The sequence below is a fragment of the Morone saxatilis genome, unplaced genomic scaffold, assembly GCF_004916995.1.
Source record: "Morone saxatilis isolate NCDOM2014 unplaced genomic scaffold, NCSU_SB_2.0 Contig16, whole genome shotgun sequence".
Classification (NCBI taxonomy): Eukaryota; Metazoa; Chordata; class Actinopteri; family Moronidae; genus Morone; species Morone saxatilis.
The window spans coordinates 20,525,875-20,546,949 of record NW_023339718.1 but is presented as its reverse complement, the minus strand read 5'-3'; the positions used below and the strand labels follow the sequence as shown (position 1 = coordinate 20,546,949).

Below are 21,075 nucleotides of genomic sequence, written 5' to 3'. Positions count from 1 at the left end.
ACACAGTGCATCGCAGTTTGTTGGTATGGGGCTGCAGAACATTATGAGATAATGTTATGGCTGATCAGTGTATATCCCCGCTATTTATTATTTATAATAACACAGAAACGCAGTCACCTGAGATCCTCCTATATGGCTGCCATGTCATATATATATAGTATTGTATATATACAATAGTCATGTACTGGCTAGCCATATATATATTATTTCGCCAGTCAACAACATTAAGGACAGACAGGAGACATATGTTATTGAAAACATTTAAAAACATATAAATGCGAGATATGGTAGCTTTACTATCACTGCGGCTGACAAGTAACACACAACCACAGTTAATCTGGTAAATCGGATCATTTTTTAGAGTGTAGCTGTTTCTTATTTTGCTGCATCATGCCAGCTGATCTGCATTCCTCGCCCTTTCGAGGCTCTATCCCCATGGAGTCATGCCAGGGCTGTGTTTGGCTGATGTCAGCCTGACAGCTGACCTCTGATTTTGGCACAAATATGGAAAATAATGAGGAACAAGGGATTAAAGGCTCTCTGAGATTTGTTGATGGGTTAGTGTGACAATTCTGTTACCCTGCTAGTGTGTGTGTGTGATACACAGAGAGACTACATACCCAAAGGGACAAAGTGACAGACGGTTAATAAAGAATAGAAGAATTGAAACATGTGTAATGAATTTAAGTAATGAGTGGAAAATTGTTCATTGGCCTTTTATTAGGATAAACAAAATCATCCATTATCACTAAGCACAGACTTTCAAGCTAAATGCCTTGTTTTAAAAAAGTAGCTTTGGTTTACTATTAGCGTATTAGTATATATAATAAATATGAATTATAATAACTGTAATAAACAGATAGAAAATTGAATAAAGATTACCCAAAATGAGGAAACAAAAGAAAAAGAGGAATTTAAACAACCGTGGTAACCGTTTTTTTGTGCCATATCTTTGTGTCTCAAAGTTTGGCCAACATTGCAAACACTTACATTTCTCAAGGTCTTTGTAGTGACAAAAACCCACTTTATTGGCATACGTGACTGCTTTCTTAAATTTCAGTCGTCCCCAAGTAAATTACTGCTGCAGACACAGAGCTCCGAGTGCTGCTTACAGATGATTGAATAGAGCTGCAGCATTTGCGTCTGTTTCGGAGGACTGCTCAATTACACCATCACTTGATTAGCTCAACTTTCTCAGACAATATTAGCAGAAGCAGCTGATAAGGAAAACAAAGTAATTCATGCACATAAGTCAAGCTTGGTGACTCAAGCTTGTTTTGACTGACAGCCATTCGGCCATTTTTGTCCACCAGTTTCCAGCTAGTTTTTATTCCAATAAATCTCTACAGCAGCTGGCAAGAATTCATACAGTAGGTTACTGTGCAATAAATGTGTGCAGTGTATGCATTTCGGGTTGAAGTCAGGCCAGAGGTGTTTTGATGTATTAGTGCTGTAACACAACTTAGTGAGGTGGTTGGGTGAATAAAGTTGTAAAGTGACCTCCTTACAACATTGCAACAATCCCTTCCTAAACTTAACTAAGTACTTTAAGTTACCTAAACTTAGTGAAACCTTAATTATTAAGGTGGCAGATCAGAAAACAGGAGCATAACTCACTTTGAAAGCATTACGAACCTATATTTGCACAGTACAAGTGGTTGGGTTATCCAAGATGAGATGTTGATCTCATCTTTTGCTCGGACAGCTGCATTGCATGGCATTGTCCAATCAATTTGCAGACATTTCTGAAAGCAAAAGATGGTTTCCCTATGCAGTCTTTACAATCTTTGAACAGCTTCAATTCAAGAAAGGGCAGCCACAAACAAGTCACAAAGATAAATAAACAGCGACAGAGTCTCGGGTGATTGTGCCTTTCACGCAGCATCAAAGAGCCTCACAAACTATGATGTAACTTTCAGTGTTCTTGTTGTTTGCACTAGTGTTACAAAGAAAGGTTCCCATATATTCACTCGACTTTTTCTTTAAAAATATTGATCTTTTTGGTATTACAGAAAGTCTTACATGTTTTTAGACAATGGCAAGGTTTGTAGACTTACTTTGAAAGAAGCGTGTTGAAACCACAACCACTAAAGTGCAGAATGGATTCGCATGTGTACACACTGCATTGCATTTTTTTTTTGCTTTTTTTCTCCTTATCAGAAACACAATATACTGTATGTAGGGAGGCTCAGGTATGTCTGAGTTAATATGTATGCACACATACTACAGTACAGTTTGTACCAGACTGTGAACTGTGCACTGTTGAACCAGTTGACTGTAAAGCAGGATGACGTGCAGAAAAAGACCATTTGTGCTTATGCAACCCTCTCTTTATAACTAAAGGCTGAAGAAAAAAAAAATTTGTTGATTGAAATCCCCATCAGATCCCCAGGCAGCGGGCGCCTCAGATTGTAATAGCCTCAGGAATGAAAGATCTGAGCTGCAGATAGCCTTTCCCCCTTCTGACAGGAGTGGCTGCTTCTTCTGAAAAAAGCTTCTAAGAGTCCGGTATCTGCTAATGGCATTTCTACAGAGGTGGTCTCACACACACAAAGCATATAGTACTTTCTGTAGCCTACATTATCATCTTAAAGTGGCAATCTTTAAGTTTGTGAGACTTTTTACTTTGTTCTGATTGCTTTGCTGTCAATCAATACTGAGATCTTCTACCTGGACTTTTTGTTGATGAAGTTCAGAATGGAGAGTGTCAAGTGTAAAGTACAGAACTAAATCGCATATGAAACCATGATGATCATACTTCAGTCTAGGTTAGCAATACAATGGTCTGTGACAGCTTGACACAAAAACAGAGCTGCAGATAAAAGGCATTGTTACAAACCAAGAGGCAGGATGATATCGACTTGGGAAACACTTCCACTTCACCCATCATGCCTCTGAATGCCATCAAGCATGAACACAGCAGGAAAAACAAAACAGAATAAAGAGCAAACGAAAAAAAAACCCAGGAAGCAATACAAAAAAGCTTTTTCCATCTTCTTGAAGTGCTGCACAGCCCCAAGGGCCCCATGGGTGCTGACAGCTCTCTCCCAAATATGAACCTCACCTCTCCCTCACCCAGGTGATGATGAAAGGTTAGCCCTCCTACCTGAGTGCGCCTATGTTTGTGTTTGTTTCGCCTGCCTCGAGGGAGAGATTTTGCTGGTTGCGTTTAGTGAGCTAGCATGTCTTAGCACGATTTAAAAGCAGCAAACACACCCACTTTCAGCCACCACCAACACATCCAAAACCTTTTGTTTTCCTCCTACGAACTGCAGGAGTGACGACACAGGATTTAGGTGGGTGCCGGAGGGCCCAGTTGTCTGTCTCTTGAAGATAATTCCTCTGACGTTTAAAAATTTGTCACCAAACCACCCACAACACAAAGGGCAAGGGGCTGCGGATAACAACATGTTCCCTCTGTGTTTTTCAGCTTTGTTTCAGCTCTGTGTCTAGCAATTTCAGCCAGAGGTCACTTTGGCTCAAAGACACACACAAGGGAGAGTATGACTTTCCACAAGTTATTTTTCTCTCTGACGCCAGCTTGTTTCATACGTCCCACTTTGCTTAAGCTGCTGCTTTAATGGCAAAGAGATGGAGCTCAGCCAGCAGCCATCCTGGGAACCGAATTGGACCCGAGCCCTGCGTCAGGCTGAGCGGCTCCGAGCCCCCTGTCTGCCAACTGGTTTGATTTAGGGCCATGGCAGAGAGGCGTCTCTGCGGGGACAGACCATTCTACCTGCGCCTCCATCGCTGCCAAGCTGCCCTCCTAACAACTTAAAATGAACTGTATCAAGGCCATTTCTTCTTTTTTTTGGCTTCTATCTTTCACTTTTTTCTTTTTCTTAGTTGTTTTCTGTGTCAGATATCCAAAGACACACACAAAGAAGATGCAAATGCACTTCAATCCTCATGACAATGTTTCATTCTTTACATAGGCAACACAGGTTCTGCCACATTTGCTATCTACTTTTGATTTGTTCAGTATGCCATCTGGTTATAAAATTAATGAGACAAAGTTATTCATCGTTGATGCATTTAAACTCTGCTCTCAACTCACATCTCAAACTCCCCTGCCCTCCCATATACTCATAGTTAAGAGTGACAGGTATATATTTCCTTCTACATCTTCCATTGCAATATAAAGTTTTCAAGGATGGATATTGAACAGCCCCAATCTCCCAAATTCACTTCAAGCCCGTATATCAAAAATAAAAATGGACAACTCCCTCTTGTTAACTTTTACTCTTCTCCCTCTTGCTCCCCCTATTCGCTAATGGAAAAAACTTAATAATAATTATTTAATTAATCTCCAAATTAATATAGAAGGCAAGAGGCCTTATTTAAAACCCCAAACTCTCCAGTAAGACAAGATTCAGGACCTGCCAAATTTTAAGATGTATTTCTGCTCCTTTGTGCTGCGTCCTCTCTGTACATCTTTCAGTTCCACGGTCTCTTGGAGACAGATTGATGAGAATCTTTTGCTGCCTCATAGCCCCCACCCCCCAAAAAAGATTATTTATGCATCAACGTTAATATCAAAAATATAAAAATATATCACTTAATGGAGCTTAATCTCTTTAAAAAATTTCCTAATCATGTCTAGTTTTTCAAAGGGAGGACTGGCCAAAAGGACCTTACTTTCCAGAAATATTCATACTCACACACATTTCTTATCCTCAATCCTTTTTACACAAGCATAGAGGTACAGACACAGAAAGAGGCAGTGAGATCTGGATAAAGCCATACCCTTGGTCACAATAGGAGGAAGACTCCTGCTCCCACCAGAGCTCCTAAAATGACTTTGTTAGCACGATGAAGCTTTTCTCCAGCCACACTGAGGATTCAGGTACGGCTGAGTGCAGCTTAATGAGGCGCCCTGCTTAACCTCTCCCTCACCTTCATCTTCATCTCCCTCAGCGGCAGGACACCACGGCCCCTACGCCCCGACCCTCTGGGATAAAATTCATCTTCTTCTTGATGTGCTCTCAGCCAGCCTTTAAAAGCATAACAAGACTTTTCAGCAGTGTTTCAACACTAAAACTTTTTTTTTTTTCACATTAAAACAAGGTCTGTCTGTCTAATTCATCTTTGTCATTTCACTCACTCCCAACCTCTCTTCTTTTTTTCTTTTAATTATTTCCAGCCTCCAAGAGTTGTGACTCTTGCTCCTTTAACCGTGGACAGCCGTGGTGCCCTGGCAACCATCACCAAGTCAGTGCTGCAGGTCGACGACCCCGACAACCCAGGCGATGTCCTGGTCATGCTCCTTGAACCGCCCCGCTACGGCCGGCTGACCCGTCTCCACGGTGATCGAGCACTCAGCCGATTCAAGCTGGAAGAGTTGTCACAGGAACAGATCCAGTACATCCACGACGGCTCAGACGGGATGGAGGATGGCGTGGTGCTGCAGGTCAACGATGGCCACAGCTACAAGAATATCCTCCTCCAAGTACACATCAATCAGAAGGTAAGACGGACAGAGGGGGATGATGGGAGATTAATGGCTCAAGGCTGATGTTTGATATTTACATAGCGATTTCATGCTTTCAAAATGTGCAGCTGTTCCTGCTGATCCTGCATATGACCTGCATTTCGACCACAATAATTAGTTTATTTCATGTAGTTCAGCAGGATCCTATTAGTTTATACAAGTCTAGATTATGTTAACCGATGAGTTTCTAAACTAGAATGACTTTTAACTTTAGATTTTCTCTTAAAAGAGGCCACAGTGCTCTGCTGGTCGAAAAACTACTCAAAAACTACAATGGCTACATCTAAGGCTTACACTCAGCATACAACTAGAGGCTGCTTATCAAAATTTTAACATGAAATAAATAAACATGACAACAAATACACTTTTGAATTAAAAACATTTTTTTAAAGGCGCTCAGGCGTTTACTTTATAGACGTCCTGCTCCTCACTGGCTCAGCTCAAACATCTCTGCAGAGGCAAAAGACCTGCATCGATCCTCTATTAATACTGGATGAAGTTCTTTCCCGAATGTTACACAACTGAGCCAAATTAGTGTGTTGCACCTCAAAGCTCCAGAGTTTCTTCAGCAGCGTTAGCTATCTCAGACAGTCAAGAAAAAAAAAAAAAACTTTTTTCCAAACAGATTGTCATGAGGACTGAGCCCAAGTGCACAAGTTCACAAAGAATGTGGTAAGAAGTGAGACTGCAATAAGTCCACACAGAAATTACTCCTGCTGTGAAATAACAGTAGAATCAATGTAACACTGCAACATATATCTACTGTACTGTGTGTAGTGTTCATGCAGTGGTATAGTTACAAAAACGTTTTCAGTTAAGAAACAGGTAATGTATTAGTATTGATTATAAAATCTGTTTTGTTTTGTATTCACCTGCAGATAGTTTTATTGTAAAATATAAAAGCTTTTTAGGGACAATCAGCAATTGCATTTCCATCATTTTAGAGCTCACTTAGTAGAAATGTATTCTGAGCTGTCCTGGTAGCAGGAAACACTTTTGTGTGCAGAAGCATTAAATCCAAGTAAAAATATATTTTTATTTATATCTGATTTAAGATTGAATAAATGCCAACCCTTATGCATCTCGGATTTATTAAAATAAGCTCAAGGACCAATTTCTGTGTCTGTCTGAAGTTTAAAGTTCAGTAGTTAGGAAGAGAAGAATGCTTAATGAATACACTTACAAGATCGAAGTGGTCAGATTCAAGGTAACGGCATTTCTGTCTCAGCTGAGAAGCGGATTTTTAAAAGTATTATTCATGTGTAGAAGTTGTAAGAAGTTGATGATATTGGATCCTAAAAAATATTCCTGTTGTTTTTACATTGAGTTACATTATTGACTCTGACTTGCTGAAGTGATGCTGTCTAAAAATTGTATATAAAAACTGTATTCCTCTAAACTCCTTTAATTGCCTCAACTTAAGCATATGTCACGCTGACTCTAGCTGACGTGTCCACACAGTGTGCTCTGTTGGCTTTATCCCCGAAAATAGTTTGCTGGATGCACAGACTGATCCTCACATATTTAAACACTGTTATAAGTCAGGCTTTAAAACTGGCAGCCGTTATCCCTCCTCTGTCATCGCTTTTTCAAGTTTTTATGACAAGGACGCAATCATCTGGCAACAGGCGCGGGGCACTGTGACCGAAGGGAGGGAGGGTAGGGGGTGTTTGGCATGACACAAATTTGGCAACTCACTCCAATTGTGAGGACACACACAACAAACACACAAATACACACGCACACATACAGAGCGGAAGACGACGCAGGACCTGTTTCCAACAAACAGCTTCTCGACAGACAAGCATAAGAGACATAAGTGTGTGTGTGTGTGTGTGTACTTTAGTCTTTGTGCGAATAAGTTTTAGACCTTGAGTGCACACTTTGTTGGGGGTTAAGTTAAAAATATGTTTATAAAGGATCAGGGTCAGAGATGTGGTTGTGAAGATTAAGGATAGGCTAAGGAATATGGGAATATATTATGAATCAATTTATTTTTGTCAGCGACAAGTATAAAAAGTAAGTATTGCCAACAACAAATCCTCTAAGATTAGGGTTTTTTGAGCCTAATCAAGTCTCAAGTCTTAAAGAGCAAATTACAATCAAGTTAGAGAAGTGAAGGCTGACAACCAATACAATGACACAGCAAACGTTACTCTACATTCTATTGTTTTAGTGTTTATACACAAGCTCAGAGCATTCCCTTCAGTGCATTTGAATGACATTTTAACAAAAACTTGTGTCACTTGCTTCATGGTACAATATAGAAATAAAAAGGTATTAATATTATTCTTCAGTATTTGAGTCAAGTTAGCTGCGCTCAAAATATACTAACACAATGAAGAAAAATTAAACTCATTGAATTCTGTTCTAGTAGATTGTATTAATTCAGGCACACTCAGAATTATAGGATTAAAAAAGTAAATGCATATCCTATGTGGTTCTGGTGTTCCAATGTTCCCATTCCACATTTCCCCCTTCAAATAACAAGTCGAGCAAAGCAGTCAAATCTTAAGTAAGTCAATTCATACAGCAGTCCAAGTCCAAGTTAATTCTTGCATCTTTATCCTTGTTACTTGTCGGACTTGTGTCTCAGTTTTAAGTCTCAAGCCTAAATTGTACAAAAACACACACATGCTGCAGATGATGTATTTTGCTGCTTTCTGCTCTTGACAGACAGAAGAAGTATCTTCACTTAAAAGTAAAAAACAAAACAAAAAAAAAAACCTTTAAATGATACCAAGCAACACCCCCCATTGTGTGCCAGTTATACTTTTGTCCTGGCAGCAGAGAAACTTTTCAGTGATGTGTTTTCTCAGTTTTTCTGCTCAAACAGGCTCTAGGAGGGCAGTTCAGTTTGTCTGGCTGCATGCAGATGGTCTGCTTCAGGCTCAACTCCTCTGCTTTTCCCCCCCATCTGTAAATCAATAACACACACACACACACACACACTCACAAACCAGTATCTATTTACTGTAAAATGTCCTGATGCTGCATTATGTCGTGCGTTAGACAGAGCAGGATGGACAGCATGATGGAAAGCTGAGAGAATGTCCTTGATTCATGTCAGAGGCTGTTGGATGAGTCCCAGCAGTGTTGAGACCCCACTTCCTCCTTGTTGCCTCTTACTTGATCTGCATAGGTAAATCCCCATAGATTAGAGACCAGTAAGGAAATGTAGGGAGAGGAGTACCAGTTACTGCATTGATATTGTATTCTTTCAGCAAGCACAGCAGAAGAAGAACAAGGAGCCTCATTTCACTGGTGTGATGGTGTTCAATTAAAAGAGGAAAATGTACTTTCTATACTGCTCTCTACTGCAAAAGACAAGACAGTGAAAACACACCAATATTCTCAGATTAAAAGACAAAACGTTGGTGCATTTTAAAGGAGAATACGTTCTGGTATTGGATATGCACATTAAAATATACATTTAAAATCCAAAGAAGCCTTTTAAACAGCAGCAAGAGAGAACTCCAACTACTGTAAAGGAAGCTTCTATTTTATTTTGGTATTCTTTTATATATTGCATCACAGAGCAGCTGTGTGTGGTAAATATGAACATGCTGTGTGCAGTTTACTGATGTTACCTCACAGGATTTTTGGATATTCAAGTTCAAACGTCCAGCTCATGCGGAGCTGCCAATATGCCAAGTTGTCCTGCTAAGGAAGCTGCAAACCCACTGAACACAAAACTGTGAGGAGTGGCATGCAAGAGCACAGTGCAAGAAAAAAAATCGAAATAAGGTAAAAGGCAATAAAGCCCAAAATCTACTTAAGAACCCCTCACTGAAGACCTATTGAACCCTGACTGCTTCAACAAAGTTCAAAAATTAAACCTTGAGTGATTATTGGCTCCGGCTGGATTTGAACAAACCTGAGCCTATGAATCCTTAGTTTTCAGAGCGTGGCACTCTCAGCGGCATTCTTTGTTCTTCCAAGCCCACCATCCAGGCTGCAGCAGTGGCTATTGATGCCAGTCTGTGCTGGGGACAATAGCCTTCCTGATAGTTGGATTACTGAGCTCTAAAGCAGGAGACTAATCAGGCCCGTAATGACCCCTGTGATGGATGGACTTTCTCTGTACTGAGCCTGAGCTCTGAGCTGAAATGGAGCTTGGCTGAATAGGAAGCAGGACCCTTGGCTTTCAATTACTGTCTCGGGGAGAACACTTTGAGCCTCTGAAAAACCCTCGGGCTCCTCTGTTCCCCAGCAGAAATAGAAGTGAATTAGATATTTTTTCTGATCAGCCGTCCAGCTTTGGAAGGCTAATAGCTCAGCTCTGTTGTGAAGCAGATGGGAGGCTGAGTGCTTTAAGTTTAGCTCTCCTGCCGCTAAGGACAATAAGCCCTCAGTGGGATTAGAAAATACAATAATTTGTTTTGAGTTTTCTTTTTTTAAGTAATACTCAATATTCATAGTCTGTGATAACATTATAAATTATCAGATTTCTGTTAAAACTGGCGCCCCATGTCACACGACCCTGATGTTTACTTTTGCCACATGCTTTCTCATTTTAAGCACCATGTCTCATTGAGATTAAATTAAAATTTGTTGCAGATATGATATCAATTCTGTGACTTTCACTTACTGTTTGACAAGTCCATCAGCATGGCCTGTTCAACCCTCCCTCAGTGGAATTATGGAAATATGAGCGATGACAATGTCATTGTCATTACAACAGCATGACCATCATGGCCAGCAGCTAGCCGATGTTTTATGGATGACGACGACTCTGTCTCGACAAAGTCATTTATTTCTGTTTTTGTGGAATGCAGCCAAAAGCTCTCAGTCCATCATCAACTCTATTTACAGTCCATCTCAGACCTGCTGGCTCAAAGCCCTTTAAAGGTGTCTGATTATGCACTATTCATGCATTTGTTCTTAAAAGTGCTGCAGCTAAGGAAAAGAATAATGTTGTTTGCCTTTGTTTTTTCCCTAAAATATATTTTGGCCAACATTAGGGTGTGAAAAAATGATTTTCTGCAGCATCGGCTAATGGCGCTCACTTATTCCAACCAACAACCCATTGTCTCCTGTCGTAAATTGAATTGCCCTATGCATTGAAAAGAATAGAAGCATTCTGGTGGCAATGATACAAGATAGATCTAAGTCAAGTCTTTGTAGGCATATGCAATTTGCATTCAATTTAAAGTCTTTCACATCTGCATGTGTTGACCATTGAAATGGTCTATGGCATGGACTAGGTCCAAACTTGGGACTTAAATATATAGACAATTTTCCAATTTTTTTGTCTCTGCTGATTTGATGAACCCTGATTGTATGTAGAACTGGGAACTTTGTGTGCCATTTTATAAGATTGCAAAGGTTATTCTTCAAGTAAACCAATCCCACAATTGTTGATGGTGTTGAAGATATACAGTATATCCTTAGGAAGGTGACATTGCATTAGCACTGGGCTAAACTGTGCACCAGAGCTAAATCAAGAACTCACAGACCATCAGAAACTCTTGAATCAATGAATTCAGCAACCTTCCTTCATCTCTGATATTTGTTTAGTTCACCTTCTCAGTTTTCTCTCGACAGTCTTTTTTCTCGTCAGTCGTCAAATAAATTCTTGCTTTCCCAGAGATAAAAAAGCAGAAAAATTTCCTCAAGCATTTAAATTTCTTTGCACCTGTCTGAGGGAGATTAGGCTGTCCGTCTATCTAATGGGGCAGCACAAATCTCACTCAGAAAAAACTCATTAGATTTGTGTGTTATTCAAGACAGAAAATTAGAAAATTACCAAATGTGGCTACAGCTGCAGGATAAAGAGCCAGAAAAAGTTTGAAGTCTGGGGAGATCTGGGGAGTTTTGGCAAACTTGTAAATCCTAAAAGGTTCCTGTGACCTCCTTTATTTTGTAGTGTGCTGTTTCAGGATCTGAGTGTCCTTGAGAGACCTTGGTGGTCATCGGGAGAGGTTGATAATCTCCTGGATGATGTGGTCCTCTGAGTAAAAAGCCTGCCATGCTGACTTATGTGTTTTCTCTTCCTGAGTAAACCACTGCTAGTCTGCGATTCTTTGCTTGCTACACTGACATAGTGTGATTTGGATCAGCCGAGCAGCAGGCAGAAAAGCCACAGATGGTCTGCAGGTTGTTATCTGCAAACACAGACAGCCTCACATGCACACACACTTATTCTCACACACCTGTGCACACTCTTACAATCTATTACCACCTACTGCCACAGTATTTATGCCATTGTACTGATCTCCTGCAGTAAATGGTTGGCTGTGTATGTATATTTTTTCTCCTAAAAAGACTGGCCTGATGTGAATATTTTATTTAAGTTTTGATACTACTTTTATTAATAATTAATAATTACCTTTATTAATGGATAAGAAGTAATTTGTAACTAGTATTTACAAGTTCTGGGTTTCTGATTTCAAGGCAGCTTTTCTAAAAAATCAGAATGTATGTTGCAAAAAAATGCATTTTTGTGAAAGTGAAAATTGTAAAAATGTTTTGGATACCTCAATTGAAATAGAAGGCAACTGTTCGGAGGGTAAATGTAAGACAGCTACAAACAAGGAAGTGAGTTTGGTACGTATGGCATGTTGCACAGGAATCTACAATGATTGGTCAAGTTTGCGGAAAAGTTGCTGTGATTAGACAAAATTGCAATATTGCACAGAATTTACAGGGATTGGTTAAATTCAAGTTAATTGTTGCAAACATAACATCGCAACTTCCTGGAGGTACAGAGTTGTAGTGGAAAAGGTCTATAGCATTTCTGTCTTGGAATATACTGTAGTAAAAGTGTGGAAGTATGTACAATTATCTATGAGCTAATATTGATTTGGTTTTTAGTGTGTATCAAGAGTGTTGGTAAAAAAGGAATATGATTGTTTTTCATGGATTTTTTTTATTGTGAAGAGTTGCCCAGGCAATATCTGCCAACATAAACAGTTTTTTTTAGATGACCTTAGATCTTTTAACTTCATCTGGGTGTAAAGTGTGGAGATTCTGTTTACAGAATAAATAGCAGGTTGGTTTTATAGGATGTCATACCTGTTTTTATTTAGGCAACAGAGTGACTTGGTGAGTAAGAGGTCTAGTTTCAGAACCCTCACTGACAGCAGTCATCTTCCCTGCTGAAATGTCCTCGAGCGACACTGATTCATCCACCGGCTCTGTGTGCTCTCTGGAGCTGATCTTGATCTTTGTTCTTTGCTTTGGAGGCAGGGCAAGCAAAGCGATGAGTTACTCTGTCGCAGATCAATACAGCATCACAAAAATAAGTTTGATTCCAAACTTGTGCTGGCAGTTCTCAGACCGAGAAATACATTATTTCTGATTGGTGAAGCTGACTCCGGCTTTAGCGCACAGGTGACACAGCTGCTGATTGACAGAGCTTTATGACAGGCTCCTGGGACTCACAAACCGGAGGTTACAGCAGATGTGGAATAAAACAAGCTACACAATCTGTGACAACACAAAGTGAAAGTGGCATCAGGCTGCACCTGAGGAACAAACAATCTGCTTCTATTTTCCTTCACACATCAGTGCCTACACCACAGGGTTTTCACTGGGGTTTCTCAATTTGAGTTATATCAACATATTGCTCAGTTTACCATGTTTGAAAGTAAATTTATTGTAAATAATTCTTGATTATGCCTACGCACCTATGGCTCATTCAAGCTAACATCCAGTTTTCTTCTTTGATTGGATTTAACCAACAAACCATTTTGTCAATGTCACAGTGTTCTGGTGAAATCCACAGAAGATTTAAATTGCCAAAACCAACCACAGGTATGTTTCTAGAGGTTTTCAGTCTCACAGCAGATCTATGGCTGTGATGGCTCTGAAGGATATTGCTTGACAGATTTTAAATAGTTTATAGTTACCGAGGTTTTAAGAGAAAAAGAGCTGAATAGTTGGCTGACAGCAGAGCTAATGGAAAAGTAGTGCAGAGAAACATCCCAGTATTTAGCACTAGTACCAAAGCTGGCCAAAGGATCTCAGAGATGCTAATTCATATTTATCTGTGTTGTTTTTTTTCAGGCTGCTGACTCTCGTCACATGCTGTCTGTGCCAGTGACCTGGGTAAAGGAAGGAGGCATGGTACGACTTGACAAAAAATACCTGCAGACGGACTACAAGGGGGTCAGTCTTGACGACATCGTCTACACTATCGTCGCCTTGGATGGAGAACCTAAATATGGTACAAACTCATTAACGCTTACTCACATGTAATGTAAACAGATCACTTCAAAACAGACTCTTTAATACTTTAAAGATCTGAAAGACTAAATAGTCCTCAGTTGGCCTTATTTTGGCTGCAGTTTGGTTGACAACAGTTTTCTTAGGTTTTCAAATTATCTTCTCCTCAGCATATCATAATAAAGTCTGGGGAATTAAAGTCATTATAATAATTGTGATGTAATGTATTACAATTTAGAGAAACCATTCATCCCCTTCACCTTCTCTGTCCAGGTGAGGTTGTGCTGGTGTCCATGCCAGCTGACGGCCCAGCAGAAGGGTGGCGGCCCTCGCTAACTGACGACAGAGGCTTCACACCCACAGCTTCCTTCACACAACAAGATGTCAACGACGGCACCGTTTGGTATCGCCACTTTGGCAGCGGGACCAACGGTGACTCCTTCCAGTTCCAGGTCAGTGCTGATTCTTATACAAAGGAAAGCTCAATTTAAAGCAGAACTTCAATAGAGAGGGTTAAAGTTTGCTCATTTAATTATGATTACTTGAAATACCACATGTATTTGTTTAACTTTTAAACTCAAAATTAAACATATAGTAGATAAATTATGAGTTCACCTACAGTAGAAATTAAATAAAGAAGGAATACAGGAATACACTGTCAGGATAAGCACATGACAAGGTTGTTTGTTTCTTCTTGCTGAGTGTGTAGTACTACTACTGTACTTATAAATAATTTCAAAAAGCTGATAAAAGACAATAAATTCACTGTGAGACGAGGAAACCTCAGGAGGCTGATGAGTACATTTCTCTCCAAAAGTAAAAAAAGGAGGAGATGGTGACAGAGACACGTTGGCGTCCTTGTTGTTTTTTCTCTGGTGCCCTCGTTGTCTCTCTGGAGCGTTCTTTGAAGTTCACACTCTTACTCATGTTCCCATGTTCCTTTGTGTTTACCTCATCTCTCTCCTCTTTTTCAGTCTTCAACCTTTCCAACATCTCTCCCTATGGCTTGATTTATTTCTCTCCCCCTCCTCTTCCTCTCATGTGTCTCTGTCTCCCCTTCTCTTTCTCACCTCTGTCTGCCTCTACTGTTTCTTCTATTATTTTTTCTTATAACCATGAAATTGTGTGGGTATACATCTATAAAACTGTGTGGTTTATAGCAATCCATAAAAAATGTTCTCCAGTCTTTGTTTTTATTTGAAAAGCTACAGTCTGCTCATCACTCAGCAGTTTTAATCATCAACCACTTAACAGTTTTCTCTCTATTAATGCAGACAACATTTCAGCATGTGTCTCCTTTTTGTCCTCTCTCGTTTATTTTCTATCCCAACTCTTCTTTAAGAGAGTTCACTGTGGATTTCATGTCCTTCAGTCCAAACTTTGGCACCCAACTTCCTGTGTGACTCAAAGGCACTCAAAATCAACCCATAGCGACTTATCTTGATTAGCGTTAATGGCACCAAATTACTCGATTGGCTCCAAATCCGAGACAATCCCAGTGTAAGCGATGCAGCATTCATCATGCAGCAGTTAGAGCGCTTTCATGACACTCTCTGCTTCACCTCGACTCCATTAGAAAAACAACAGAGGCAGCCAAAAGCTAGTAGCTCCATCTAATCCCTGTCTTTCCCTCCGTCCAGCCCCCTACGTTTTGGCTCCATCCATCAGGGCAAATGTGTTTCAATTACACAGTGCTGAATTCAAATTAAATTTTCAAGTGTCTCATCATTTTGACGGGAAGTGGGAAAGCAGAGGCAAGGAGAAGCAAAACCCATCACAAACTGAACCGCTAGGAGCATTTGTGCTGGTGCCGATTAAACTTGACGGTTTGTCAGGGTGGTATTATTGTCCTCCCCTCATTTTTATTGAAGAGTGTGGCGCCTTGTTAGAACTGATTATTTTGAAATTCACTCTGTAGGCTGCACAGCACTCTACACTTAAAATCTTCTTATGCACCGACATGTGATTTTTCTAATCAAAACCATGTTCAAATCAGACAGATTTGGTGTTCCTGCAATTTTGTCTAGAGGGAGAAATTGTCCTTTTTAAAATTTTTTCCTCACACTTGGCTTTTTTCTATTGTGTGACTTCTTACTGAACCTATGTAACAAAGAAACTAGACACTTGTGCTATAAATGTATCTGATTAATTGAAATGTTATTAGATTATTAGTTCTCTCCCTTCATTTCCTGTCATCTTTTTATCCTCATATCTGTATTAAAGGCATAAAACAGCCTCAAAAGCCCAAAAATACTTGAGAAAAAAAGGATGAAAAGAAGAAAGTGTGCTAAGGTTTTCATTGCAACCTCAGGCCAGTTAGAGCCTGTTTATTACTTTGTGTCCACTTCAGAAACTGAATGAGCTTGAGGACTGAAGAAAATGTATTGCTTTATTCCAAAGCCTTGCATTTGTCTTTGTTTTTACAGCATAATTCCCTCATAGATATATCACCCAAAAAATCTGTATTTTTGATTTGTGTAAATCTTTCCATCATTGTGCTTTGTGAAATCTGTAGACATTATAAATGCATGCTTTTCTAACTGGTAGATTTACTGTTCAAAACTATGACAAATCCGTGTTTGTACAGGATTTACCTTTAAAGCTGCTATAAACTGGCAAAACGTTGCCCATTTAAACACAGAGCAACATTATTATTAATTTGGAGTTGTGTTTTTGTTCGTAATATCAATGTATTTTTGTTCTCGTTTGGTTGCAGCTTCTCTTACTCCGTCAGCTGTTTTTGTGCTAGGCAGCCTTGAATAATTGGTAATATAAAGATATAAAGATAATTAGTGGATGCTTAATAAATACATAGGCCTTACCCTGGTTTATTTGCCTTTGCCCTTGAAAGTCTATGTACATTCAGAATCAAGAGGTTTATTGTCATATGTACATGCCACTGTACCCAACAAATTGTAATGTAAATCCAACAAAATACACACAAATTTAATAAACTAACTGTGATGGCTACAGCTAAAAAAAAGAGAAAACAGCACACAACAGCCTCATGTTTACTAGCTTTACAGTGCCTTACACCATTTTCAGATTGAGACTGAAGTTGTTTTTCACTTTGAAGAACTTACTACTGTATGGGACTCTCCTTGACTTTCCTTGATAAAGCAGGCATATGTTAACTTCTGGTCTTGTGCAATTGTAATGTAATATTTATTGTATTTCAAATTATATAACATATAATATTTGTCATTTATCTTGAATGAGATCAAGTGAATTATCAATAATTTTCTCGCTACAACACCACCTTCAATAAATCCAGCTGACTCAGCAATAACTCTCATGGTTACACAGTACTTGTGACTGGTGGCGCTGACTCCAGGCTTCATGCTGGTGTTACATTACTTCTGACTGACAGAGCTGACTACAAGTTCTTGAACTTTCTCTCCCCCAAATGCCAGTGATGTGACAGGAACAAGCAGCAGCAGCAGAATAAGTAAGTGGTGACAAATATTGGCTTTTAGAGTGAACAACCGAGGCGGCTGCTGTTGCTTATGTATATCAGGGGACTTAATAAGTTATGGCTACATATTGTGGAGAGCTTGGGTAACAGAATAGAGCACTTGTGACACAGTTTAATATAAAAAATTTTTGTGTGTGGGCGGAAAGGAGCAAAGCCAGAAATTCAAGTGTATTTTCCTTCTAGACAGGAAGGCAGAAGGGATTAGACTGATCCACCAGCTTCTCCATCACGTATCAGCAATTCAACTCCACATTATCTTAAATTCTAATTTAAATCATCAGCTCCATTATAAGCAAGCAAAAGTACAGAGGTCAAACGTCATAGCCTCAGCACGATGCTGGAGAGAGACACTGTGCTGCAGAAGAAGAACTGAGAAAAGAGAGGGCAAAAGAGGACAAGCTTTTTCTGTAAAGAAAGGTGGATTTCTTGTGCTGAGGTGGAGTTGTTTTCTTTGACTGTTCAGCAATGGTGGCTAGTAATGCTCATGCAGACAGTCCATCAGAAGAAAAACAATCAATGTATATGTATGCTTACCTGGCAAGGAAAAAAATACTTTTCTCTGTCAGCAAAAAAACAAACAAGCAAAGGTAGTGTGAATCTCCTAACCTTTTGACCACCGAATATTGAGGATTTGAAAAATAATGATATTTCCATAGTGTGAAATATTGCTCGACAACGACTGCTGTATGCCGACGTCAAAAAGTTATTGAAAGGAAGGTTGCCGGAAAGTTTCTAAGAAAGAACAATTTTGAGAGTGACAGAGGGTGTCAGGTGTTTGGAAAAGAGGGGAAATTATCATTATTTTCAATTTACTTCACAGGAAGATCGGTATGAGGTGTACGTTCTGTCCTGGTTCAGAAACAGCTGCTTGCATTCAGAGACTCCATCTGTGTTCTTTTATTTTCACATTTGAAATATTTTTTAATAGATTTTAGACAGTCATTTAAAAGTAATCATGATTGCAGTTGCTTCTGTAAGATCATAACTGCCCCAACACTGGACACATTAATACTTAAACACGGTCAGCTGAGCAATGAGATCATTATACTGAATTTTACTCAAATTGGCATCTCCTCCATTAATATTCCTGTGGTGTAGACAGTGATTTGTGGAAAGAAACTGCAGAGTAGCCTGATGCCAGGTTCACTTTATGCTGTCACAGTTATTTGATTGTTGCTTTTTAAATCACATCTGTTGTATCTTACTTCTGGTGGTCCTCGAGAGCTTGTCATCAGCTCTGTCACTCAAAAAATAATGCGTAATACACAGTAGTCCGTTGGCAGTGGAAAAACAGGCATTTATTGAGATAATGTGCTGCAGATTGAGACTTGAAACTCCAAGATAGGAGTAGAGGGTGCATAGAGGATGAAGATAAGGGAAGAGATGTATGTCTAGATCTGTTCAGTGTATTTTCTTGAAGACACAAGTTTTCAGATATAAGATTTTATGTGTCTTTATGTGTCTGCAGGTTTCCACAGAAGCAGCCCCAGTCATACAGAGCGATGCCCAGACCTTCACCATAGGAGTCCTGCCTCAGATCCCAGGATTCCCCCAGTTGGCCCCCGACTGTGACCTACAGATCACGGTGAGGGATCAAAAAATGGCAAACTTACTTCTGTATAGTAATGCATGCATGTCCGAGGAACGGATGGGTTGTATAGAAAAGTTTTTTTGGAAATATTATACATTATATTAATATATATTGTATCATTATATTTTCCCAAAAAGAACGATCAGAAATGAACCAAAGGAACAGTAAAATATTAAACATCTCCACCTCTGGCCAATATCCCTTCCCACATCCTACATATAACCTACTGTCCAACCAAATAAAGCTGGCCAAATATATATATGTATATATTGTAGTAAAATATAAACTAATTAATGAAAGATTAATACATAAATTATCTAATTCGTCAAATAACAATCGCACAAGTGAAAGGCTAAGAAAGCTAAAGGCTTAAAAAGTCAAACAAATTGTTTATAATGAATGCACTATATCCCCATCTGAGTGGATCACATTTTTAAAAATCATCTGATCAGAAGTCACCAAGAACATTCAGAGTTCAAGCTCTGAGATGTGTCATTAATATTTTATGTGTGCAGAAACTCAACTTTTACTGAAAACTTTATTTCTAAAATAAAATCAGTTTTTGAACCAGGAAATCCTAATGTGCTGCATCTGGCTTATTGAACTCAGACTTACTTTACATTGCTGTATTTCAGACTGCCCTAGTTACCATTAACTTACACATAATAATTACTTTCCTGGAATCTCCTGGAATGATTTTCTTTAAAAGAAAATGGGAACCTTGAAACTGCTGCAGTTGCCGAAGGAACAAAGAAACTGCTTGTTGTGGGGTTTGTTTTCTGTTTGTTTGTGTATGTGGATCCCTCAGTCCCCCAGTTATGATCACATGTGGCATAACAGAGAGAGAAGATATAGTAGCTCTTGTTTTACCCCTGTTCTCACCTCAGCATGTGTGTAACCGGCCTGTGTGTGTGTGTGTGTGTGTGCAGGCTCTGGAGGATCAGGTGACAGAGATAACATCTTCAGCTCTGTCTTTCGTTGACTCTGAGACTCCCAGCGAGAAGCTTATCTACAACATAACCAAAGCCCTGACGCCAGGACAAGGTCAGCCACACTCACATTACGCGTGCACAAGGCAGTGCAATTCATAGTTTGCTGGGATGAAGCTACTTAATGATACAAAGTTTTTATTAACAGTCCCCTGGTATGAAAGTGGAAAAAATGAGTTTAAAGCTACTAAAATTTCTCTGGATAAATAAAAATAAATGTTAGAAAAGAAGATGATGTGGCATCTGGTAGCTAACCCGGTAGAGCACAGCACCATAAGGCCAAGTCCTTACCGCAGCGGTCTGTGTTTGATCCCAGAACCTTTGCTCCATGTCATCCCCTCTCTCCCCCCTTTCTGTCTCTCTTAAGTTATTCCTATGCAATAAAGGCAAATAAAAAAGAAAAAGTACAGGATGATTTTAATTTCTTGTATGAGCTAGAACTTTAGCCTTAATGCCTTGCTTAAGGGTTTAGCTTTCCCCACCTGGGAATATGAGCCAGAAACTAACATTGTGTTGTCTGCTTCAGGGCCATTATCACCCTCCAAAATTCTGTGACGTTCTGAACTCGAGCTATTAATTTCAGCAGTGGACCATATGACAGACTGGTGTATTGTTTTCAGCTCTCCGTCTAATGAAAGGGAAAAACGATTTACAGTGGGTCATATTCATCAACTAATGGACTGATAAATCTGTGTGGAAATCATTTTGAACAGAGCCAATGAGGAGGAGGACAGATTCAGATAAAACAGCAGCATTTGTCATGAGCGTTTTATTTTCTGAAATTAGATTTGAACTTGCCATCCAGTTTGTGTTATATTTGTTCTGAGTTAAATGTTCATCAATGTTATGTTTAGTGTGTGTTGGCTTTGAGTTTACACTCTCTGCTGCACTTTTGTCCCTGAGAAAAAGTGTTTATCAAATTCTGCTCAGATTTAGCTTTTTAGTCATTGGGATGTTCAGTCATTAGTTCAGTTAAATAAGTAATAATTGAGAAATCATTATACCATTAATCTAAATACTGTTCTATTTTAATATTCAATAGAAAGTTAACTTGAACACTAATATTAAAATGTTCTCCTATGAAATTAAAATAAGTTAAACAAACATTTTTTAGGTGTGCAGCTGCTTGGGAGACATAACCTCATTGGATTATACGTTAATGGGTGAAACCTTTTTTATTTACTATGGTATGAAGCTATGACTGGTTTCAAAACCCTAAATATAAAGCAGAATATCGAATTTTAATGGAATTTCAAAATTAAAATGTCAGTGGCATCTTCTTTTGAATCATTCCTAACCTTGGTATTTGTTATGTTAGGTCAGCAGGTTAGCTAACTAGGGTAGATAGATAGATAGATAG

The 21,075-nt window shown here is 39.2% G+C and overlaps 1 protein-coding gene across 1 annotated transcript in view; it reads left to right on the top strand.

Annotated features, from left to right (window-relative positions):
• The window catches only part of fras1 (Fraser extracellular matrix complex subunit 1), a gene marked incomplete in the record, with an annotated part of 218,544 nt that overhangs the window by 147,328 nt on the left and 50,141 nt on the right, over positions 1 to 21,075 (top strand). Inside the window, 6 exon segments of the mRNA XM_035658439.1 lie at positions 1,650 to 1,654; positions 5,144 to 5,467; positions 13,502 to 13,661; positions 13,934 to 14,112; positions 18,604 to 18,720; positions 19,656 to 19,770. Coding sequence (XP_035514332.1) covers positions 1,650 to 1,654; positions 5,144 to 5,467; positions 13,502 to 13,661; positions 13,934 to 14,112; positions 18,604 to 18,720; positions 19,656 to 19,770 — 900 coding nt within the window.